The sequence below is a fragment of the Ixodes scapularis genome, unplaced genomic scaffold (assembly GCF_016920785.2).
Source record: "Ixodes scapularis isolate PalLabHiFi unplaced genomic scaffold, ASM1692078v2 PGA_scaffold0__279_contigs__length_252992795, whole genome shotgun sequence".
Lineage (NCBI taxonomy): Eukaryota > Metazoa > Arthropoda > Arachnida > Ixodida > Ixodidae > Ixodes > Ixodes scapularis.
The window spans coordinates 98,963,460-98,984,149 of record NW_024609835.1 but is presented as its reverse complement, the minus strand read 5'-3'; the positions used below and the strand labels follow the sequence as shown (position 1 = coordinate 98,984,149).

The 20,690-nt window shown below is 43.4% G+C and overlaps 1 protein-coding gene across 4 annotated transcripts in view; it reads right to left on the bottom strand.

Annotated features, from left to right (window-relative positions):
- Positions 1-20,690, bottom strand: part of LOC8032552 (TBC1 domain family member 23) — a 59,202-nt gene that overhangs the window by 26,085 nt on the left and 12,427 nt on the right. For all 4 annotated transcript variants that reach the window (XM_040214566.2, XM_029972133.4, XM_029972135.4 and 1 more), the window contains exons 10-12: positions 19,655-19,750; positions 6,677-6,890; positions 985-1,121 (exon numbers count right to left, since the gene is read on the bottom strand). In XM_040214566.2, coding sequence (XP_040070500.1) covers positions 985-1,121; positions 6,677-6,890; positions 19,655-19,750 — 447 coding nt within the window. The remainder of the gene's footprint in view (positions 1-984; positions 1,122-6,676; positions 6,891-19,654; positions 19,751-20,690) is intronic.

Here is a 20,690-nt window from a genome sequence, read left to right as displayed (position 1 = left end):
AAATGGCTAATTGGCCAGTGCCATGCTGCTCACTCATAACAAACTTAGGAAGACAGGTGGAACCCAAGGAATTCTGTAAACAAATTAATTTTTGCAAATACCCAACTTTTGCTAATTTCGTGACTTAAAAAATATAACGAAATATGTATCAACTCCACGGTGATGAATACACAGCACACAACTCAACATTTTGAAGCAACTCAAGACTGAAAAAATACAAAAATCGACACCAAGAGAAGTACAACATCTCACTTGCACCTTTAAGTTCTGTTCGCATACAACTGTCACTCACAAACATTTGTAAATGCGAAATATTCTTGAGTTCCCCAGGCCACAAAAATCGTAAGATATTGAGCCCACATGCGTACCTGCTGGATCGGAGTACAGTAACTTTATGAAAGAAAGTCTACATGTTGCACAGTTAAAAATTATCATGGCAATAATTAAATACAAGGAGACTAGTACATAGTAGTATATGTTAAAGCATGTAAAGCACTCCGAAAATGTCGTGAACATGCTGTTTTTGTTTTTCTTAAAGAACCCCTGAAAAAGTTTTTTTTAAACAATCTGATAGGGACACAATAATCAAAAAAAAATTTTACGCAAAAAAAAATTTTTTTTTTTAGAGCAATATTGACGGCGAGAGATTTAGTATTTGAAATTCTGCGCGCGAAGTCCATGAAGTCCCTGGTAGTTTCAGAATGACCATCTTGGTCGTGAAGGCGAAACCGCTCCACCTCTCCTCCATGCGCCCGAAATGTTGAGGGAGAAAACAAGTGGAAAGGAGGTGACTGCCGACTAAATAGCGTCTCGCACCGTCAATATTGCCCTAAATATTTTTTTTTTTTGCATAAAATTAATTTTTTTACATGAGTGTCCCAACCAGACTGTTTAAAAAAAAGCTTTCTTTTTCTTTTCAGAGGCTCTTTACGCTTACTCCAGAAACATATGAGGATATAAAAGAGGCAAGTTTCAATGTGGCACCTTTGCAAAGAAAGAGACATCATCCTCATCCATGCCATTGGTAGAACTGGCACTTGAGCAGGAGCACACAATGCATAGCCTCGGATTGTGGTCCGACAGATGGGAGTCCAAGTCCTCCGAAATAAAATCGTGCAGTGCTGCGGAACAGATATGCCAAGGTCAAGCTCACTTTGCAATAAATCTTATATTTTATCTTATGAGAGACAATGAGTGTAAATCAGGAAAAACAAGTATGATTAAGATGTGAAAGATGTATGTCCTAGAAAGGGTATTTGTGAATAGTAAGGTTGTTACAATATAGGAAGCATAACAATCAAACAATAAAAGCAGGGTTAAGGAAGGGCTAGCCCAGTAATTCTCAACCACTGGGGAGAGGGGGTTGTTGGAAAATTACAATGATAAAACGGTAAATGAAGAAAACTAAATCAGTGGTGGTCCAGCCAGTTTTGAGTTGGGAGCAATTTTCAAAGCAGAAAAAATCTCGTTATGAAGAACCTTTGTATCAGAAAAAATTGCTTTTTGAAGCAGTTTTGGAGCATCACATACATAAGTTTGGAGCAAATTAGGTGTAATAGTTCTCTACTAGTGATGTCGGCATGCATTCATGCGATCAGTTGCGTGATGCCTATCAAAAACCCAAAGTTAGCAGTTATGCTCTACTGCAGTTTGTGACAGGTTAAGAATAAAGTGTCTCCCTCCAATTTCCAATTTAGTAGAGTGAACACTGGAAGGAGGCGACTCTCCTTTCTAGTGTTCGCTCTGCTAAAGTAGATAGAAGTGGGAGGAGCTTCTGCCTTACTCTTAACCTGTCAGACTACAGTCAAACTTCCCTTTAACTGCTGTGCCATAAACTTAGTCAAATTCGTGTTTTGTTTCCATTAGTGCTAGTAGACAAACATTAGCAGGATTGATGTAAGCATGCTAACATAACTATTGAGAAGCCGATGTAGAGTACCAATTTAACTCTCTAAAATCCAAAACATTTTGGCTAAAGGCCCCATCACAGACTTGCACTTGACTACAACCGACTGAGACAAGACCGGTTTTAAGCCTCTTGTGACGGCTTAAAGGGCAACTCCGCTCCATTTTTGTTTTTGAAAAATAATGCAGTCCTCTTCAGTATCACCTAGGAAGACCACACGTCAAATATTATGATGTAGTTTTGTCTAAATATTTCTTAAACGATCCAGCACACTTTGCAACTTGCCGAAGTAGGGTGACTTAAGCGGGTGAATTGAGGCGCAACCAACAGCGTAGTCAAGGCTACGGTGTGCGCATAGCCATCATTGACCTAAACGTCATCACCATTGCCTTTTTTTGCTTGTTCTTAGTTCTTCGGGCAAGCACAACGGGCGACGTCAACAACGTTTCCTCTCCGAGCACCTGCGCAGCGTGCTTCTTGGGAACCCTCCAGATGTCCCGCCGGTGGTCCCGCCGTTATTGCCGACTCCCGAGTCACAACCGCAGTCGTCGTCTCACCGTTTGTGATTATTGCCTCTCAGAGTTTCATTCACACTACGGACACTACTTGCGCAGACTTATGCCGCAGTTGTGCAGATGTTGTTGAATGTCGTAGACATCAAAACGTGGTGAAGAGTGCGATGCAGACGACACTTTTGCCTGGCACACGCCCACCCTCATCCCACCTATCATTGCGTAGAGGATCACGTGACATCTCATATCACGTGATAGCCATGTTCTTGGCGGCCCGAGGCCTATGTTGCCAGACACATACCTTCCAAATTCGAATAAACCAAATCAGGGAGATTTTAAAGCCGGGGGAAGGGGGGGGGGGGGGTCAGTGTTTTTTTAAAGCAATAATGACAATGAATTTACATAAAGACAACATCATTACATTTTTATTGCACTTATCGCAGAAGCACGTCCGCTTGTTTTAGAAGCACGTCCGATTGCAGAAGCACGACGTGCTTCTGCGATCGGACGTGGGCGACAACATCGTTCTTGCCACCATGGGAAACGCTTATGTCGCAACTACAAACGAAGCAGAATGCGTGATGTTTGCTCTTCCGTGGCTCCACAATGCAACCGAATTCGGTTGTATAGCTCTTTAAAAATACTTGCAGATACTTTTTTGCGTTCGCTCTCTTTGCTTAAAGCCATGACTGGCAGAGGCCAAGGAAACGTCACACGCCGAGGGACGCTGTAGCACGGCACTAGTGACAACAAAGAAAAGAGAATCCAAGCTAACTAGCTTGGATTGGATAAAGAACGATCAAGTGCTTGGATAGGATAGAATTGTATTGTATGCCAATGTGGCCAGACAAAGAGCAGGTCTCAGATAGAAACAGGGGCTAAGTGCGTTTTCCGGGAGATTTTCCTGTCAATCGTACAACCGTACGAAATTGTCAAAATCCGGGAGTCTCTCGGGTAATCCGGGAGACTTGGCAGGTATGCGGACAAAGCAGTAGTTTTGGTTTCGTTTCCTGCTTGTATTTAAAATTAGATTTAAAAATATATCTTCCATTTTTCACGAAGCAAATGACGTTGTTTGTTTTACTAGGGTTTTTAATGCAAAATCACTCATTATCCATAAATCTTCGGAATTGAGCAAAATGTAGAGCGCCATTTACTAATAGCGCACAAAGAACTACATCTGCCATCTTGATAGTGGCACGAAAACGAAACCATTGACCCGACTGGCAAAGAACCAATGTAAACAGGGGACTGCACTTCCGTGTGAGAGGTGCGATGCCAATGCGTTGCTGCGTTCCGCTGAAAATTCTGCGATAAGCCGAATACCTTGGATAAACCTTAGATCCGTGCATGACGTGAATGCAAACATGAACAGGGTTCACAAACTTTTCTTCTTTTTATGTGTTACTTTACATGCAGCTTTTGACAAAAACAATTGGCAACAACGCTTAGAAACATGCTGACGTTGTCACACGGTGTGAACCCACGTACAACTATTGAACAGGGCCTTAAACCCTTTACAAAGTTTTACTAAACTTGTTTCTGAATTTTTCTTTTTTTCTGGTGCATGTTGTAATGTTGGTTTGCGTTTTTCTTGATGCGAAAGCAGCTCAATGTATGCAGACGAGGCTAAGGCTGTAAAGCGAGGCGAAAATATAACAGTTTTAATGAACTATGCTACCAATCATGATTGAAGATGCATATGGTTAACAGTGAACAACAAAAGCTGAAAACACCACAGGGTCCTACATTTAAATGTGATATGTATATATAAAAAAAAAATTGCTTTCGACAGTTAGAAAACAATATGATTGCTTAGCAGTGATTTCTATATAATTTGATCTGGCGTCGGTAGACAAGGTTTGTAAGAACACCTCAAACTAAACAGGGGAGGTTGTTGCTAAAATATTCTTGAATATTTAAAGCGCGGTTATATAGAATAGAAAACATGACAGACACGGACGACATGTCTGTTTGCTCAACTCTCACAAAGATGGAATTTTGCTGTATTTTTTGTCGAACGCCACATTTGATGACATCACTGGCTTAGGTTCATCGCAGTGGCGAAAACCTTGATGTCGGCAGTGGCGAGAAGTTACGCTACGGACATCTCGTGTAGGAACTTGGGTGAAGTCACTTCATTTCACGGCCTCCTCTTTTTCGCTTTTGTTACATGGTCGCCGCCGAGGTTACAATTTTGTTTAGTGCAAAGGAACTCGGGGTGTAGTTTTCGGAAAGCGAGTGCAATTATTTTGCCAGAGTTGAACGAATGTTCATCAACCAGTGCTTCGTGTCTTCGATCTATTTTATCTTCGTAAAATAGCCAGCAAACACAAAAAAAAAAGTTTTATTGCTCCGCTTGACTGTTAATCGAGGGCTTCGAAGACCCCAAGAACGCCTTCGGGAAGCCCAAAGGGTCCGCGAACCTACAAGTGAGAACCACTAGGCTAGCCAATGTACTCTTTGCTCATTGAAAACACTTCGTAAATGGTAGAAACGATTAGAGCAAAGCAAGTTAGATTTCAGTGTGTTTTATGTGGAGGGAGTGGTAAAAGTAAATCAAATTCTACCAGGTTTGATGTATATAGATTACAAGTACTCTTGGCAAACAGCAATGATATATAGGGTGTCTGAAACGCCGAGGCCCGATCTAAAACAAGCCATAAAAATCGCCGCCTCCACGTAGCAATTTAAACTTTTCGTCAAAGATGTATTTCACGATTGGGTTTTACATTCTAAATTACAAGGCGCAGCTCTTTTTCTATAAAAAATAGGGTCAAGAAACCTGCCAGGGCCAACGGCGGATGGCAACACAGATGACCAAGTTGAGTGGTGTGCGTTTGGAGCACATATTGATAGATGGCGCTACCTCCTTGCTCTGGTTTGCTTTAAAAAAATATAGAGACTGTCTTTTATTCAAATTAACATAATACTCTTGATATGTACCTTTGGTTTAAGAATAAGTGTGGACAATTATAGTACAACTTGAAGTAACAAAAATAAAGGAAAATGCGGTTGCATAACAATAGCACTCTTGCTACCGAAAAATTTTGTCTGCTTTCTTTCGCTGGATGGCTACACAAATAGCGCCATCTATCAATATTTGCGCCAAATACGCCTCGCCACTCAATTTAGTCATCTGCGTCGCCATCCGCCGTTGACCCTGGCAAGTTTTCTGGCCCCATTTTCAAGAGAAAGAGAGCTACGATTGTTCAAGGTAAAACCCACCCGTGAAATACACCTTTGACAAAACATTTAAATTGCTACATGCAGGCGCCGACTTTTTACGGCCCATTTTAGATTGAGCCTCGGTATTTCAGACACCCTATACTGCAGGAACTGTTTAAAATCTATGCGGAGCGCAAGTTTGTCTGCTTCTTTTGCAGGGGTTGTGGTGACATCAGAACGCCAAGCTCAAATTGGTTCTGAATAAAAAATAGTGGGTAGACCTCAAGGCAGCTTGCTCTGAGGTCTACCCACCATCCTTCAATCAGAGCCAATCAGAGCTCTCTGACGTCACTGCAACTCCTGCGCAAGAAGCAGACGACTTGCTTTCCGCATAGTAGAGAGAACAGAACATTGGGGCCAGAAATTCAGTGAAAAAAATGTTGAACATTGTTTTCAACAATAACAAAAAGACCCTTACAGATAAAGGAACATTAGAATAGGAAAATTACAAATAGAAATAGTTTGGGGTTACGAATGAAAAAGGGAAACAAATTACCTCGGATGGCACAAAAGGTATGACTCTGTTAGTGGTAGAGGGTGAAAAAGATGCGATTGCCAATTTTTCCCATTCGTCTCTCATAACTCAAAGATTGTCACCAAACTACCTACTGCTTTGGGGAATGTGATGAGAATGGCAAGGAGCGGACGGACGAGGAACGGATGAGAATGGTGAGGGGGAGCTTCGGTTGTCCCACCTCCAGCGTAAGCTTCATGCCTCCGGTAATGTTTCGGGGTCTCCTGAGCCTCGAGCATGCAAGCGTAGCCAAAGCACCAAAGAAGGCAGCGAATGCATGTCGAAGGCCGGGCGTTCGAAAGAGACGCCTTGCCCTTCTCACCTTGTCAATGATTAAAGCGTCGAAATTTAAGAAAGAATTAAACGTAGAAGGACGGAACAGAGAGAGACGTGCTGCCCGTGATCAGTCCTTCTATGCTTAGTTCTTCTTTAAGCTTTTGTAGAGGTTTCCCGCGGCAGGTTCGAGAAGCCGCAAAAGGAAAGAGGGCGAGTGGCGTGGACGCTCCGTCTACTTGCCCTTGTAGCCTCCCCTGACCAGGCTGACGTACTGCAGCTGCTTTTGAAGGAAGCTGGAGATGACCATGTGCACGTACTGGTCCTCCTCCTCCCGCCCGCTGCCCATGAAGCAGAGGTGCTCCCCGCTGGCCACCGAGTTGGCCTCCATCGCCTGCTTCTGGGCCGCAAACAGAGCCTGCACCGCAGTCTCAAAGGCACGGGGCTCTTGAAGCATCTGCGACCAGAACACGCAGCCTGTTCTTTCGGGGGTCGTCCTCTCACCAGTGGAGGTCTCCACGTGCCTCACTCCAAGTGTGCAACACCATAAATAAGACAACCTCATTTGTTAGTGCCTTACCAGCAATGTCTCGTTGCTACGAAAGCATTCAATAGAACCTTTTCCAATGCCACACCATCTAGCGAGGACAATTCCAAATTATGCGCGACTGCCGGGCGTGGTCACGTGCGCAGCTACCGGGCGCTATTACGAGGTACATACATAAATACCTTCGTTTTCGAGTTTTATATTTAAAAAAAATTGTGGGCAGGGAATTAAAATCAGATGGTACTTTCGAAACTTGTAATAAGGGAAAAATTGGGTTTTTCTAGAAACCATTATGGAATTCAGGATTTTCGTGTTATATATAAAAATTATAAACTATTATTGACAATAAAAAGTCTCGCAGCGTGGCCTCGCGGCGAGATCAAAGCGTACTCCAGATGAACAGCAATTAATAGCTCTGAAAAGAGCCTGTCAATAGAGGCCCACAGTTTTTGCAGTTGGCTCTGTTCATATGTACACTCATAAGCCTTCAGGGATTATATGCCTTTACTCATAATCCCTGAAGGCTGCCTCCAGCAGGTTGTTCGTGATTGCATTGTAGGCGGATATATTCTGCTCTTTTAGTTCTGTCCTTGTGCGTACACGAATGGTGTAGAACAGAGGCCAGGTTCACAAAACAATCTTACGCCAAAAATGTGCATAAGTCAAAACGTAAGAACAAATTTGTGTTCACGAAACTAAATTATCATAAGTTTGCGCAGGTTAGGACGGAACCCTACGACAGCTCCAAAGCTGTCTTTCGCACTTCTTACGATCAAATACGCATGGCCGACAGCGTCGCTCAGTTACTTGGTTGCGACGACCAACGGGCGTTTATTTTTCTATGTGCCCTTCTCGCGCATCCCGACTTCAAGCAGCACGCAAAAAGTAAAAACTACTTGAAACAGACCACGACGAACAATAACGCTGGATCCACAAACACCCGGGAAAAGCTACAACAGCCACAATTCCACCGACCCCAACCAAGCGAGCTCAGCACAATATAGGCCTAGAAGGCACTCCGACTCAGCGCAGCATTGCTCTGACGGTCCTTGGCCAAGACCGTCTGCCGACGACCGGCTGGCGTGCTGAATGGAATATGCCTGCGCGACCCTTGTGGACCTTTCCCATATTATAGTTTGATCGCTGACCTCAATTTTAGATTAAGAGGTCAATCTCTTCCCCCAGTCATCTCCTTGTTTTCCGAGGCAGCGGTGACAAATTCTGTCTCCTTGTTTTGTGTAATATAGAGCTCAAATAACCGTATGGATTACCTTCGCAACACGGTATGTACATTTTGTTATTAGTATGCCATTTTTATTCTGACACAACTGCACATCACTGCCGAGTGGGAGCTACGCAATGACAGTCCAACCATTCTTTGCCGAGTGTCACGTCAGTATCGAGTTGCAATCGTAAAAGATTGGTTCCGAAGCGCTTATCGATTCGCGGTCCAACAGCGCGAGTCCAGCACTTCGATCAAACGTGCGTGTCCGCTCCGAGTGTGAACAGGTATTTACGTGGCTCTTGCTGACACTCTCGCAGCTCAAACATATCTTTTTTAACGTCGGCTTTCTCCTGCATCTCCGAGGCCGCAAAAAACGCCGCGGCGACACGGGCGTTATTTTAGCAACGACGACAGTTGTGTTGACTTCGTAGCAGTCAACGGAAGCGGTTACACATACCGGCCTCAGCATTTGGGCACGTTTAAATCGTGTTAACGTCGACATATCACTGCACAGACACAAACCCCAGACAAGTGATGGCAGAAAGGCTGCCTCTGTTTGTCATTAAAAATCCACGTGCTCCGAACTGCTCCGAACCATGCCAAGCTCTCCGACTAGTTGTTTGTGCTGCCGAAGACGCCGTCGCCATAGCAACAGCACCGGTGAGTTCTAGTTTTTTCGTACGAGAACATCGCTTTCCTCCTCTCACTTAAGAACACGTTCGTGAATACCGATTTCTACTCTTCTTATGATATTCTTAACTTACAAACTTCTTAGCTAAGTTGTCGCAAACTAAGAAGCTCTTCATGAATCTGGCCTGTGGGCTTTTATGAAACTTAAAACAAAAACATCACAAATTGTCAGGTCAGGGGACCATACAGGCAAGGCATTGTCGGTGACCCTTAACCCATCCAGTTGTAGAAAAAGGTCCTGTCAAGCCAGTGCCTCACTGCTGTGGCACAGTGCGGGAGTTCTCCATGTTGCAGGAAGATGCACACCTCCCTTTGCATGTGCCAAGCTTCCAGTTCTGGCAAGACATCCTGTTGAAGCATGCGAAGGTAGGCATCGCAGGTGACCGTGCCCTCAAGAAAGAATGGGCCGACAACGCCTTTTCTCCAAAGTCCACACCATACCACGACCTATGGTGACTCAACAGCCTCCTAATGATCTAACAAGGGTTTGTCTCGGACCAGAAGTGGGTGTTCTGCTTGTTGACATGCCTGTTAGAAGGAAAATAAAGGAAAATAGCTTCATCCGTGAAAAGCAGAAACTGAGGATAGTTCCTGTTTGTGGAGATTCGCCCAAACTTGAACAGGACCCGTGGCTTCAACGGATACATTTGTCAATGAATCTTTCTCCAGACGAAATCTCTACTGATACCAAGCTGTCTTGCGACTTGTCACATGGACAGCTGTGGGTTGAATGCAAATGCCGCAGGCACGGCATGACGTTTGTTCTGCAGTGGTGACCTCTCTTCGTGCGCTCGTGGCCTGGTCTCCACAGTGTTCCCCACATTGATTTGGTATACCAGTGCATGACAGTCCGACAGGTGGGTAGGCACTTATGAAAAGTGGCTCGAAACTTCGAGTGCACTTGCCTAATGCGCCTGGTTTCTGTAAACCAAAGGACTACTTGTGGCCTTTCTTGGACAGTCAGGTTATGCACTGTGGTAGTTTGCCCACCAACTGTGACAAAAATGTATCGGGAGCAGCGCTGGAAGGTGTAACCGAACAGCAAAAGATAACAATTGACACGCAGACAAAATCCGTCGGCAGCAAGAGCGCCATCCGGGGAGTCGTTATGCAACTGTATTCTATATATAAGAGGAGAGGACCCAGTACAGATTTTTCAGGGATAATGGACACTAGAGAAACTAAAGGTCAGCAAGTGTTGTTACGAACACAAATTGAGACCGCTTAGTTGGGAAAGCATGAATCCAAGAAACTATGCTGGATTCAACATTTAGTAAAGTTAACTTATAGAGTAGTGGGTTATGTGGCATCCTGTCAAACGCTTTGGCAAAATCGAGAAACGTGCATTTAGCTTGGGAACTATGATAAAAATAATGTGAAGGTTCTGAGTGAAAATTAGTAGCCGAGTTTCACAGAAAGTTTTTCCAAAAGCCATGTCGCATCGGTGAAAAAATATTATTTGTTTCCCAGGAATTGATGAGGTGTGAAGGCATGATATGCTCTAGAATTTTGCATGGCATACTGGTTAGCAATATTGGACAGTAACTGAGAGGACAGTGTTGATCACAAGCACTGTGCATCGGTGTCACCTTTCCACCATCCAGTTATTGGGTAAACATCCAAGGTCAAGAGATTGTTGAAATAATTGAGCTAGTTTTATCAAAAAATATTCTGCAGTATTTTTTAGAAACTTGGAATTAATAGCGTCGAATTCCGCTGCACAGATTCATTTTAAATTATTAATCATGCTAACAGTCTTATGTGAATAGTGGATTTTGAGTTTGAAGCAAATTCAAAGCGAATACAGGTTTGGCCGAATATTTTCGATTTGAATATCGAATAGTTTTTCAACGCCTTTCACTACCATTCTGTAATGCTTAGACGAAAACCCAGCTAAGCTTGTGAAGGTTGTTCCACTTGTTCATTAATAAGCTAAGTTTATCTATATTTTTTAAGCTGTGTCTTCATCAGGTCTGATGTCTTGGGATGGCGAGTAAACAACGGATTGACATAAAATGAATGCTATAGAGATGGCGAACTATACCCAATTGAGTGAATTTACAAATCTTGCTATATAAAATATTCTTTCTTTAATCTCGAGTTAAAAAAATATGAATCGCGCATGAGGAACGCAGGTTGTAAGGGCATCTGCCTAACACGGTATACTCTTGCATACCAGTCAGCTTAATTTTGAAACTTTTACTACAATGTAGATATACACATTCACAAAGCTTCCCTTTATTCCCAAATACAGCCGGCACGCGTGCACCATCCTGCTTTGAATGTATGCTTTTCTTCCAAGCACGCAAATGCAATATTCCTACTTTTCCAAGTGTTTTTCGCGGCGGGTTACCCCGTTGAGTGCGCTTCTTACTGAGCACCGATCTAATGCAGAGAAGCAACACCTGCGGAGGTCGCTTACGCGGGTATCCGCGACTCCAGCAAGACGGACACCGCCAAGCGGGAGAACCGGGAACCAGCCGGACTAGGTCGCTCCTCGCCCCTCCCCGTCTCTGGTGGCTTTCGAGGACACGTGTTGTCGGCGCGGTGGCGAACGATGTAATTTGACGAAGGTCCGAAAATTTCTTAAGTTTGATTGAGTGTTCATTAATGTGGTGAAGCCTCAGTAGATTGTTTCCTTCCATCACGTGTTTGAAAGCCCGTTTACTCCACAACACACGGTTACGTGCTTTCGATTTCTCGGATGGAGAGGAATCACGGAAAAAGTTTTGATTTCTTATCTGTCTCGAATCACATTCAAAGTGACGACTCGTTGGTAACTGATAAGTGGTTTCTTTAAAAGGATCTAGAACAGTGGACTAAGGACGACAGACGAGGTGTTTCACTGGAGGGAACACCAATGTAGCACTCAAGTGAATGGGAAGGTTCGATAGCTGCTTTTCTTGAGTTTGGATGTGCTCGATTAGCTTCAAGTTTGAGCCACCCACGCCGGCCGGTGCGTTGGCTATTCATCTTGGCTGCTTTTTGCCAAAAAAGCCTCTGGACCACACTGAAGAAGTTGGGCTGATTTCGCAATTACTTGAATCGGGAAAACCTGCTCGCTGCATACAATTAATGAGGGAAATTATCTGCTATCAGAAGGTGGGGGACGCATCTCGGAAAGTTAGAAGCTGTCAAGGCATTAGGATCTATCGCGCCTCCAATATTTATATTATACCCCCGTCGAAGCCAGCAGCAATATACGTCTACATTGCTCAGGTTGACCGGTCACAAAAAATACAGATTTATCCGTTCAGGATTCGAAGTCAAGTTCAATGTAGAGATGTTATGAGTGAATCTCCAATGAAGACTCTCCTCAGTTTGTGCACATCCGTCTCTGTTCTACCGGCTAGAACCATTTAGCTAAGTTTAAGTAGTATCGCTCTGTCTGTCAAATATACTTTTATTCAGCAGTTCACCTAATAGCTAGTCAACTAAGTTCATATTTCAACACAAAGAATATACTAATATCGCTTTAGTGGGACCATAGTACGTAATATAATACATAACCCTCTCGTCAAAATGACCTCTCAACTGCTATTAAAACCTGAATGGAAATATGAGTATCAGCTGCTTAGTGAAGTGCCAGTGGGTTAACATGCTCCTTGGCTCAAGAAGCGCTTGCTTAATTTTCGTAATTTTCCTGCAGCATGTATTGTTGACCGAGCAGACGATTGGAGCTGTTTCTTAAACGCGGATACGCACGAAAGCTCGATTTCTTGGACAGATAAGTCGCGTGGTCGAGGAATGCGAGTTAGTTAAAAATTACTCTCGGTGGAACAATTCTGTAGACATCGCCGCTTTCCTTAGATGATTAAAACTAATTAGAGTCTATTACCGTTTCTCCGGAGCCCATAGTTTCGGTTTTGAACGAAGTCTCCGAAGCGAAAGTTTGACATGAAAAGAACCGGCAAAACAAAACTATGCTCGGCAAGTTTATGCGCACCGACTACACTTAACCGTCTCAGTTACAATACCTATAAAATTGGGAATTACACAAAAGAAAATCTGTTAAATTGAATGCGCCACCCATTCAGGCAGCCCGGCCGAGCCGACGCAACCTGGACCCAGCCGCCATGTTTTTTTGGTGGTGGCGCCCCCTATAGGTCGCTGGAGTCGCAAATTGCTCTTCCACTGTGCACTGGTGCTCAGAAAGAAGCGCACTCAACGAGGCTAACCCACCGCAATCAACATTTCGAAAAACCCTGCACAACCCTGCATGCTGAGATTGAAACGCATGGCAATAAAATAGGGTTAATGGGTATAAATTCACTTTGTTGCAAGTGGGATAAAGGGGATGAATAAACGTTTGGGAATGAGTCGACAAATGCCAGGTTTAAAGCCGATGCACAATCACTAAAAGACACAGGGTCTCCTAAATTATCAAACAGGGATATTATGGGCTTCTCATTGCAATTAATAGCATTTCAAAACTGTTTTGGATTGTTTGTTAGCATGGATGTTAAGGTTTTGAAAAGTAAACAGCCTTTGCTTCTGTAACAGCTTTTTGGTAAGTACCAGCAGCATCGTGATAATCAAACAAATTAGAGCCAAAATATGAAATTTTAGCTGCTCGAAATTCTTGCTTTTTCGTGTTACAAAGCTTTTTGATGTATCAATGAACCACAGAGAGTGTGGAAAATCTAGATTATTCGTAAAGGTATATGGTATTGACAAGGTGCAGAATCCAATTTTTAAATAATTCCCAGTTATCATGAATAGAATGTCCCGAAAAGTTAAGTAGGGTAAGTAGTCATCAAGAAAAAGACAAAATTCATTGTTGATAGCCAAAAGTTTGCTTTACCATAGTTACATCTTTTTTCAAATTTCTCGGTTTGCTTTGAATTTGTACACCAATAAATAAATGGATCAAAAGGGAAGTTGAAACATGAAAAAGCCGAATTAGAGGTGAATTGTGGTATATTTTTATCCCGCGAACCTGAATATCACATTTGTTTCCCCTGAAGAAGTACTAACTAAATGCGAGAAAATACGACAAACCTCCGACCTGTCGTGATGTCATACTAGGATCTTTTGGGCCGCCAAGCGTGTGTCACTCATGTGGGCAGCGCGTGCAATTGCCAGCTTGCCAGGTATATTTCCCTGCACTAACACCAGTTGTGACATCTCTTTTCAACATCCTTGAAAATAGCAAGAGTAAAACTCCTAGTATGACGTCACGCCACGGGAAGAAGGGGCTTCAGCGGTACTTTGAAAATAATTTCTGCAGCCTCTGTGCACCAAATTGAAAAATAATCTTGATATTCGTGACCCTCGAGGCCAAATGAAGACAATTTAAGTTTCAGTTTCTTCAGTTTCCCTTTAAGGAATGATCACTAATGCCCTGCATGTTGCTGACCGAAGAAATTAGGGCAGGTGGTGTCGTGAATATTAGATCTAATACGTTGGCTGCGGTGGACGCAATTCGAGTGGGAAGTGCGACAATCTGAGAAAAAGTGGAATCATTACACAGGTTTATGAACTCCGTTGCATCTGGGCCCGTTTGCTCAAAAGCACTAACTGCAGCTAAAGTTAGCCGCAGTACTTAGGAGAGGAATTTTAAAATCACATGACTGGCTTGATAGGGATGGGGGAAAACGTGGCAGTGCCTCGGTGAGCGAGCACCGTTCGCTTTAGAACTAATATGTCGTAGCTGCAATATCGGGCGCGTTAGTCAGCAATGAATGGTGCAGGAGCCTTTCGCTTTGCCTTACCTCACTTAAATCGCAAAGCATGAGCAATGACCTCGCTGCATTTTTAGATAGTCTTTTGATTCTGGTCATTCCTAAGCCTAAATGAACGTGATAACTGTTAGCATGGCTACGTCTTTGGAAAGTGGATTGCCTTGACTCAATCGGCCGGGTATTGATAGCACAAAGAAGCCTCGTTGAAATTTCCTTCCAAATTCAAAAGAGGACAACTAAGTTCAATCCTAGGAACGACAAGGAAGAAGTGAGCAGTGAAAGAGGGGCGGTACACCGGCAGCATGGTTGGCCAGCATGTAAGAACTGTATATAACATTATCATAAATTGAAAAACCTGTAATTCGGCTCCAGTGAAAATAGACCTATTATAGTCGGTTACAAGTCAAGAAGGTAGGAGAAGCTCCTCCCACAAGTGTGATGCGCCTGTTTCAAATCTCTCCGCAGTCGAAAGAAGAGTTCACTGGAAACGCTCCTTGTTCCGCTTCAATGGGTTCCCACTTGTCTCCGATCCCACTTTTTAAGAAAGCGACCTTTGTATTCATCGGAGAGGGAACCGAGCCCCTGAAAGCAGCCTTTGTATCCATCGGAGGGGGAAGCTAAACCCCGAAAGTCGTATTTGTTTCCGTCGGTGGGGGAGAACTCTAATCTCCCTCTCGTGGCTTCCACAATGCTAAGTCAAAGTCGAAAGATAAAGCAAATATGTACAGAAAGGCAAGACCCTCCTCGCGCGTTGGCCGCGACGTCACGGAAACGGTGGGACGCTATTGGATGCGGAGGTGGCGGAGGGATATAGGATTCCCTTTGAGGGGCATTTGCCGCTACCTTCTTAACCTGTAACTGACTATAGTAAATTACCCAAGCATCGAGAAGAACGCTGAAAGTGCAATTCTATAGTCTGCGCACGTTGGCCTTCCTCTTATAAAAGATTCAAAGTAAATAATCACAACAAGGCTTTGACGAATGCGTGTGCAAGGCAAAATTTGTTTTAGACTTTTTGCTTTAGAACAATTGCTACTGCAGACGCCAGCACGTGCAACGCATATAACTACACTCGTAGCGTGCACCTCGGTGCTTGGGAAATTGAGAAAAAGGTCTATTGGGACGCTGTCTGCTTTTGCATGCTATCAATACTTGGCCGATTGAGTCAAGGCAATCCACTTTCCTAAGACGTTGCCATGCCGACAATTACTATTGCGTTCATGTAGGCTTAGGAATGGCCAGATTCAAAAGACCATCTTTTTATAAAAAATGCGGCGAGGTCATTGCTTATGCTTTGCGATTTAAGAGAGGTAAGGCGAAACGAAAGCCTCCTGCATCATTCATTGCTGACTAACGCGCCCGATATTGCAGCTACAATGACATATTAGTTCCAAAGCGAGCGGCGCTCACTCATCGGAGCACCGCCATGTTTCCCCGCATCCCTACCGAGCCAGTCACGTGATTTTAAAATCCCTCTCCTAGGTACTGCGGCTAATTTTAGCCGCAGTTAGCACTTTCGAGCAAACGAGCCCCGATGTGAAAGGTTAATTGTAGGCATGTAGGTTAGTTCATACTATATTTGGATATTTGGAAGTTGCCAAACAGGATTATGAGAGAGGAAGGAAAACAAACTGACAATGAGTTAATTGCATAATAAAAATTGGCAATGAAAGAAGAATTACCAGATGGCACGCAATAACATGTGCCCAATATGACAGTTTGAAGATTCAAGTACAAAGAAACCTAAGTTATTTCCAGTTCACTGCTGAGGAACATACAAAATGATTCAATATGATCCGCAACTTAATACACCGCCACCATTTCTGTCGCCTCTATCGGAACGATAAACATTGAAGAGCTTTACACAACAGAGTATTTCAGGCCTGTTAATACGATGGGGGAGCCAACGTCTCCGTCAGCACCACGACGTCTGTGCTGCAGGAGTCTGTCACAGGGATGACTTGAGTTCAACTGCAGAGTATACTGCTTGTCTTAATAAAAAACAGACACATAGTCGTCGCAATTTGAAAAACCCTCGCCCCTCGCTACCCATTATGATGACGCAGTTCTCCGCGATTGGTTAGAAGGAACTGTCAGTGTGTTATCTACTGCATGCATATTAGAGCCAGGACCAAGCTTAAAGGTCCCATGAAACGATTTTTGGTTTGGGATAAATCATTTTAGATTGGGATTTTACTAATAGCACATCGTTCAGTGGACCAAAAGAAAAAAGGTAGAAAGTCAAAAGCCCGACTTTCAGTGCGAAAATTTGAAAACAGAGCGGACTATTTCGTACCTCCTCCCCTTTGCAACCTCTCTGCCTTTTCACTCTGATACATCCGCGGTCCCAAAAGTGCATTATCGGGTCCAAACTTACGTCACACGCAACCGGACCTCACTTATTCCCTTCACCCCTAAGCTGAAATTGTGGTGGAACCTACGCGCTTGCCGGACCAATCAGCCGCCTCCCTTTCATCACCTGACTTCATTCTCTGCAGCCACATTTGCCACGCTCACGTGGCAAGTGTGGCTGGCCCAACGAGCACGTAGCTTCAACAGCACTGTCAGCTTCGGAATGAACGGGGTGGGGAAAGCAACTTTTGTCTGAATTTTGAGCGACGGGCTAATCTTCTAGGGGGAGAATGGATGTGTCCGGGATTACACAAACGAGAGTGCGAGCAAGAGGGGACTCCCCCTTTTCGTCTTCTTTAACTGTTTGGTGGAATGCGCGATTTATGAGTTGAGGAGGAAAGCGAAACAGGAAAAAGTTGGAAAAGCGTTTCATGACCCCTTTAAAAATGGCATATCAGAAATTGCGTTATACATGTAGCAGCTTTTGTTAACGAACAATTTGTTATATCGCAATTGAAATACAGAATTCTTGGCTTTCTCAAACTCAATAAGTTTCTTCCTGGCAAGGAACTTTGCCCGAGAGAAATCTTCACTGATGTAAGTAGTGCTTCCTTTTAGTTTTAGTTGTGAGTACAATACTAGGTCTTTGACTTTTGTTGATGTAAACTTAATCACTACTGGTTGGCATTTGTTGGCTTTGAAAGAACCGATCCGATAAACATGCTCAGTACAATCGGGTGGAACCTGAAGCTGCGTGTTATGATGACGCATGCAAGAACAGATGTTAAATTTTGTACAAGCACCAGAAAGTGAATGTGAGATTCTCCAAGCCTAACAGGATTGAGCCAGTCTGAATCTGTGAGATGAAAAACATGAAAATCAGAGATAGAAAAAAGGGAGAGATAGAGATACTGCTGGTATCTTTATCTCTGTTCCTCTCTTCGACCTCTGATTTTTACGTTTTTTGTCTTCCAAGTTCAAGCTGGCCCTACCCTAGTTATGCACCAACTAGCTCAACTCAAGCCCGTAACTCCAGGCCTATTCTAGCACAGAAACTGGAGCCCAACTGGCAATACTTAAGGCGGCACTGACACACCAAAGGTCGCATTTTTTTTTTTTGTTGTCTAAAATGGTGCAAGTTGTAGCCAAAGACACGCAAAAAAATATCACAACACCAAAAAAAAATAACTATGTGTGTGAAAACTTTTTTATTTTTGTTGTTTTCTCTCCCGCTTTTCACCTCCTTACTTTTTTTTATTTGTGACATAATCGATTATGAAATTTAGAAGCTTTGTATGCGACATTTCTACAATACTTAATAACGTCATTCGTAAATGCAATTGCGAACGCACATGCCCCCCCCCTTCTCTTCTTTTGAAATATTGAATATCAGAGTCCCGAAATGATGACACCTCCTGGCTTTTTATCCTCCTTCGGAAAGCGTGGCTGCGATCGGCACATGTAGCACTGAGAATAATCGGGGAGTCAGGGAATCGGACGAAGTTCTCTTTTCAGTGCCCAACGACCTCTCTGACTTCAAAAAGAAAATCGTCAAACAGTCAAAACAACTGGGTTTGGTGCCTGTGCTCTGTAGTTTCGGTTGTGACTCCGCTGGGGCAGTCTCTCAAGCTATTTCATGCAGCATCGGTGCGACATGGCCCCTCACATTGCTCTCAGAAGTCTACTGCGCGTTCACCCCGACCTTGCATCATTTCAAAGAATTTGAGATCGGTGAAAGGGCCCTAAACGAACTTCAAACTCGAAAGACAAGCGTCGTCTGCTCACAGTGATAGAAGGCACGCACGGAGAAGTGTGGGTGATTGCGGGACGTGGGAGAACACAAGATGGTTAAGAGGCGGAAGAGAAACTAGAGTAACAGGACGACTCAATCTTTGAAGTCACCGCATTGGCGCAGATTGCGCGGGAACTTGTACTTCGGCTTTTGGAAATTATTTTATTACTTCCCAAATACTGAGTTCCCAAGCTTTGAATTTTGAGGATAATGTCCAAACATTGTTTTCAATCGTCTCAAATAAAAAAAAAAAAAAAAAATTGATTTGCATGAAAAAATTGAAGCAGTTTTGTATTTGAGAAAAAAAAATCCACTTAAATCATCCTCATTTGGCCTCCATGATCACGGATATGCAATATTTCAGATCGATGCACCCAGTAACCACAACAGAGCTTCCAAAATAGCAATGAAGCCCCTCCTTCCAGGCGCATTCAGTGGGAGAAGGGAGTCGGGACGTATTATAGAGATCCCAACATTTCCACTCCTTCCGCAAGCCTAACCCAAGCAATCAAAAGCTCTGCATGCATTCCCTCGCAAACGGCACATGCAAGGCAGTTGAAACCCTTGGGTATAACATCACACCCAGTGGTTGGTTTTCCGGTTTTGTTCGCACCTATTGGTACTTTAGGGTGAAAGGCTTGTAATACAATATTTGGAAAAAAAATATGCTAAAATTAATTTCAAACTCATTTTCAAGAACCTCTTCAGCTTCCCTTTTACTGAAAACACTGAAAGCATAACTTGGCACATGAAAAACAAACTGTGTGGCATTGTTATGCGAAAATGATATTGGCACTTTTTCGCATTTTACTTTAAATAGGCAGACATCAAATATGACCACTGAGGTTAGTGGCGCTGGAATTTCTAGAAATGACATACAATATGACAAAGGTCATCAATCTTGCCCAAATGTGTACTAGTGGCAACTCACCAAGCTAGCATCCAGGTGAAAGGCTGTTTTCAAATGGCCGCTGTTGTATTGGTCTGCTGGCCTACAGTCCACCACGAAGTACCGCACAAGAGAGTGCTGCAGACGAAAACACAATACAACCAAAACGTGTAGCTCTTGTGTACACTACTTAAGTTTAGCAAATATAAAATAACACATGTTGGACTGTATTGTTAGGATCAAACATACTGTAAAACCCTTTATTTTTTTGGACCCTATTTTTCGCGAATCGGTCACAGATGACATAATCGCGACCACTAAATTTCGCGAATTCCAGACGCCTGCATTGAAAATCTTAAGGACCGAAATTTTCGCTCGCCCTTAAATTTCGCGAATTCTTCGATTCGTGAAATTCGCGAAAATTGGGGGCTCGCGAACATTAAGGATTTTACAGTATAACACTGCCTGTTATATTATTACTAACCATGCACAAATGTCTGAAAACATTGCAGTTTGAAGGACTGAAGTATGGCCTTCTCTGGAGACACAAAGATCCCAAGGTTATTTCCCTGTGAAAGAAGGTGCCACATCTAATGGCAAAGGGCCTCCAACTTGATGTTTCACCAACAAATTTCCGACAGAAATAAAAATTTTCCAAAGCTGAATCTTTGCGTCATAATTATCTAAACCTACTGTAATATCCCGGGCACCCCACCCCCGAAAAATAACCCATCCATATTTTTGTTAAGATTTGCCACTGTTTCAAAAGCACCGAAAGATAGCCCACTCCTAGTAATTGCGGGACTCTGGCCAATTGTGACCTCAGTAGAAATGGTGTTACCTAGCCACGGCGGGAGACATTGCTGACTGGGAACGACAGTCGAATTTGGTTCATCGGAGGCTCCTTCTTGTGATCGCAAGTTTCACAGGTCACAAAATCAAAAACTAGCACTTTTGAAGTTGTTTTTTTTTTATCGCATACCCCTTATTAGTTTACTCCTTATTTTCTCCTGCACCCCCTTGTTAGTTTTACTCTCACCTGATTTCCTTTCAATTTTAGGCGGGCTACCTCTTGGGT